Source organism: Montipora capricornis, chromosome 8 (genome assembly GCF_036669925.1).
Source record: "Montipora capricornis isolate CH-2021 chromosome 8, ASM3666992v2, whole genome shotgun sequence".
In the NCBI taxonomy this organism is placed as follows: Eukaryota; Metazoa; Cnidaria; class Anthozoa; order Scleractinia; family Acroporidae; genus Montipora; species Montipora capricornis.
This window is the reverse complement of record NC_090890.1, coordinates 43,059,865-43,064,864: the sequence shown is the minus strand read 5'-3', so window position 1 is coordinate 43,064,864 and position 5,000 is coordinate 43,059,865. Positions and strand designations below refer to the sequence as shown.

Here is a 5,000-nt window from a genome sequence, read left to right as displayed (position 1 = left end):
CGGCCTAAACCAGCCACACTTAGTATTTTACTGTCTAATGTCAGACGATTTTACTCATCAATGGGGAACCCCCGGGAGTCAATGGGTTAATAACAAGAATGAAACTTCTTTAATAGACCATTTTACAGTTGTGTGCGTAGTTACCTGGCCTTTGAATGAAAGTGAGGCTGGAGTTGACCTTGCTTTGATAGAAACCTCCCTCCTTTTCTTATGTTAACGATGCTGTTCTGACGCCAATTAATTGGAGTTCACTTAAGAAAAGCAGTGGGGTTTTTATCAAAGCAAGGTCAACTCCAGCCTCACATTCATTCACAGGCCAGGTAACTAAGTACACAATTGTAACATGGTCTATTGGAAGTCACTGGCTAGCTCTTCAAAATGTTCTAGCATATTTTCAAGAAGGATGGTTATGCTAACACAGAAGGGGATATGTCCAGAAATGCATACACCGGTAAATAGATACACGGCTATTTTGATAAGGGTCATGTAGTGTCCCCAAGCTTTTCTCTTCAACTTCCACATCATTCGCCTCTGGGAATTGGAAGGTATTTTTTACAAACAACCCTAACCCTTTATTAATGTTAACCTTAGGCCTAAAAGCTATTATTTAGGCCTAAGGTAAAACATAGGAAAGGGATAGGGTTTTTTAAGTGATGTTAAAACTATGACCTGTAAACCTGACCTGTGACCCGTAAAAAATTCCTGCCTTCTGGGAGTACAGACAACAACAATAATTTTCCAATAAACGCCAGTCCTCAAGTAAAATAACTGAATTTGCACTCAGCAAAAAATAATGTCAACCTCACACTCACCTCACTGCTCGAAATAGGTAGAAAATGCTTCAAGACTTACTGCGATTTTCATTTCTGCGGAATCTCACCTTCAAGCACTAAGCACCAAATTGCATTTTGGCTTCCATCAATAAAATTTCCGAACATAACCGTGAAGATTGACCCGAAAGTGAATCAGAGTTTTTGTTTGGTTCACAGCTTGAATACCATTACCATATCTTTTTAGACGTTCTTCAGTAAAAGGATATTCCATCGTTTTCCATGAGCGTTGAGTTTGAATGTATGAATGTACCGAGGGAACAAAGATGCTAATTGATAGGTTATGTCATGCATCAATTGATTTTGTTTGATTGGTGGAAGCCAAAATGCAGTTTGGCTATTGGCGCTTGAAGATGAGATTCCGCAGAATTATGAAAATCGCAGTAAAGGGACACTTTGTGGTGGATATCAAAATTGGACTTGCAGCTCATGACCTGCACTTCTGGGCATAAGTGCAAAGAAGCAGAATTTTAGTACAAAACACACACAATTCTGTAAGGCATGAAAGGTTGGAAGAGACTGATGCCACTTTCATTCTCGAAATGGAAAAAACTTGTCCACAAGAACCCACTATCTCTTTTCCAGTGAAAAGGAATGAGAAAAAGGAAGAAATTAGAGACCCTAGGAACAAGGGCCCAAGATCTGCAATAATTAATATAGCTTAAGTCTTGAACAGAGACAGTATTGTAATATTACAGCTATGAAATTGAAATACTTTTATAAAGATACATGTATTTACCTGGTGGTGTGTCAATAATTAGGTAATCTAGATCTCCCCAACACACATCAGATAAAAACTGCTTGATCATTGCTGAATAAAGAATTTAGAACATTAATAAAGAACACACACCCGAGAGAGAGAGAGAGGCAAGGAGGGAGAGAGAGAGAGAGGAAGAAATTAATGATGATGAATGAAAGTTAGAATGTATAGATGAATGGATAAATAAATGAATGTAGGAAAAGGGACAGGGGAAGTTGAAACCTTGTAAATGTGCCAAGACTATTGTGTGCTCCTACTTGCTATGAAAGAATTTCTTTTCAAGGTAACATCAACGTTGTTTTTATTTTGCGAGCATATGCTATAAAAGATTTTCTTAGAAAGCATTTATTGCTACTTGCAGAATTTTACTTCTGTATTTCTCCCACTTTCTTATCAAAATTTTTCGTAGTAAGTTGAAGGGAACATAGAATTTTAGTGGATTTAGAGGTTGTTAATATTTAGGGCAACCAAATAAGAGAGCACAACATGTAGTAACCATTTTTCTTTGGTCCTCTCCACACAACTGCATCATCTCTGCTATTCAATAAGAAACCTATTGACATGATAGCTAATCTTTGGTCTTTGTCTGTGTAAACAGGAACCCAGCTGAAACAAAAGGGAAAAAAGATGTAGCTGCAATTTACTGGTAATAATTTCGATGCATTGCTTAATTAACCTTTGACACCCAAACCGGTCTGGACCAGCCAGAGGATTTTACTCGTCAATGGGGAACCCCTGGAGTCAAGGGATACTTATTGGAATGAATTCTTTAGTCATGATCTTGGCTATGCCTTACTCTTTTCATAGGCCATTTCCGACTTCATGTCTGCCTCCTCTTCAAGGCGAGTCTAAGTGTGAGGTTTCTGTTATGAAAATTAGTTTTCATTCATATGTAAAGTAGAACTAATTACCATCACAACAACTTCGCACTTGGCCTCGCTTTGAAGAGAAGGCATTCATGAACTCGGAAATGGCCTATTTGCTTGATAGAGAGATGGCAATGATGGAAAAAAGGGAGTTGATAGTTACACACCAACACATTGCATCATGGTGGTCCTTAATGTGTAAGGCATCAATCAATAGTTTTATGCCACTATTTTTTTTTTCTTACTCTGTGATTGCAAAAAAAAACTGTTCCATTCAAAGCTCTTGTAAGCAGACACCACTGGTCACTTATAGGAATGTGACAACACGGAGTGTACATGGAAGTTTAGATAACAGCTGTTGACTTAAGAGAGTGTCTGTTAAGACAAGTTGGACTGCAAGTGAGCAGTAAATCTTTTATACTTACCCTGCAGAACACTGGTGTACATCATTCCCTTCTACATTCATCATTCTTGGAATACTAGGTCCACATAGATCTACATCTAATATTCCTACCTACAACAAAACAAGGGAATGTGATTTTTTACCACTATTATATAATTTTGAAAGCACATCACAGCTACTGAATAGATATTAGATTTTAGGCATTTTGTAGAGCCAATCTTGAGTTTTCTCCATTGAGAAAGTGTCCTTTGATTCTTATTTTTTACATGTCTTTGATAAAGTACTCGCTGATGTTGTCACATAAATTAATGATAATGTGCCAGCCAGAGACTCACTGGCTCCCAAAACAAAATGTTCCATTGTTTTGTTCTGATGGTATGTATGGTTAAATTGGTATTTGGCTTTCCATTGCCTTGATTGGAGAGCCTGCTGTCTATTTCTGCGTATGTCAGACTTTGTGGTGGTAAAATGGTAATTAAATGCTCCCTATAGGTGTTTGCGGCAAACCTCTCAAGGTACATAAAAATGGTGAAACCAATTTAGTTTCACCATGCTGGATGATGAACAAATGAGCTAACATTAATATCTATTGTTTCTCTCTGAGCAGTAATGATGTAATATACAAACCAACTATATCACTCATCAGTGATAAATCAGTGGATATCAGCAAACCTTTTTTCCTTTGTTATACAGAGCCCATGCAATCTGTGTGGTAACAGTGCTCTTTCCAACGCCGCCTTTGCCTGATAGAACCAGAATGACGTGTTTGATACACTTGAGTACATCTTCTAAACTTTGCTCTAACTTGCCTAATGATAGGAACAAAACATAGAATAATTATTATTATGTTATGAACTTAACCTAAGCATTGAATACCCTTAGCCTCCTCTGCTAACTCCCTCATTTCTTATTTGGAGTCCATTTTTTCTCAGTCAAAAAACAAAACAAGACAAAGAAGCAAGTTGCCTGCAGAGGAGGCTAGAATACCTTCCATGTCGTTAATTCACAACTATACGCCAAAGTGGAGGTGGCTAGTGGTGTATATTTAAATATTCACTACTTGCCACTGACACTGAGTTGACTAGTTGTTTTAGTATATACCAAAACAGTGAGATAGCACAAAAAGATGATTTTAAATCATTTATTCCTGCAATGATGACAATATTTCAGGCACAAATCCCGTGCAAGTTTCTTGGAGGTAAACAGCAAAGGGGTAGCCAATCAGAGCATGCCTTTAATGCATTCCACTGTTTTCATGTATACTAAATAAGAATAACATCACTTTAACTAGAGTATATTGTTAATGTCACATTTTGTTATTACAGCGGTTATCAGTCACACGCGCCCCTCAATGACATTTTTTTATATTCTGAAAGTAAAATTTAGGTGGACATCAATCAAGTGTTTCCATGACGAATTCAATTGCCACCAAGAGAACATGACTATTGTCATGGAAACATTTGATTGACGTCCACCTAAATTTTAATTTCGAAATATAAAAATGTTATTGAGGGGTGTGTGTGACTGATAACTGCTGCAATAGCTTAACAAGAACCTTCTTGGATGCTCAAACAAATTATTGCTTTCTTTGTTTGAATAACCAAAAGGAATGTTTTACATATAAACAGATATCTTTCCTATTTCATTACGACTTGTTCTTTAAAGGACTATGCTTAACCTAACAACGATGGAAGGTATTTCCAGTTATTGCTGAATGCAAACAATACAACAGAGAATTTGGGGCTACGGTGGCACTATTCAGCCTTGCTATTTGTCCTCCACTACAGAACTGCACTGGTAAGTGAAGTAGTAATGCGTATTCCAAAATCACTCCAAAGTTTCTCCTAAGCTTCACGTAATCACAGCGGAGCTATGGCTAGCAGTATTGCTAGTGGGCACAGATGCACAATGTTGCCCAATAATTTAATAATATCCAAATAATAATCATCAGAATAATAATAATCAATACGCCCAACATGATGGCTATTTACAGCATACATCTTTGATGTTGGACATCCATGTTATGGTCAACTGACACCTGTCAAAACAAGTTGACTACTGACCAGGTACTGGTTTTTGATTGGATCGCAGGCTGAAGCCAGGTTAACTTGTAATTAGAACACCTAAACATAAACAAGGCT

General features: G+C 37.3%; 1 protein-coding gene across 1 annotated transcript in view; it reads right to left on the bottom strand.

The window, feature by feature from the left end:
• Positions 1-5,000, bottom strand: part of LOC138059422 (cytosolic Fe-S cluster assembly factor NUBP2 homolog) — a 13,329-nt gene that overhangs the window by 7,654 nt on the left and 675 nt on the right. The window contains exons 2-5 of the mRNA XM_068905019.1: positions 3,532-3,668; positions 2,882-2,970; positions 2,087-2,196; positions 1,570-1,641 (exon numbers count right to left, since the gene is read on the bottom strand). Coding sequence (XP_068761120.1) covers positions 1,570-1,641; positions 2,087-2,196; positions 2,882-2,970; positions 3,532-3,668 — 408 coding nt within the window. The remainder of the gene's footprint in view (positions 1-1,569; positions 1,642-2,086; positions 2,197-2,881; positions 2,971-3,531; positions 3,669-5,000) is intronic.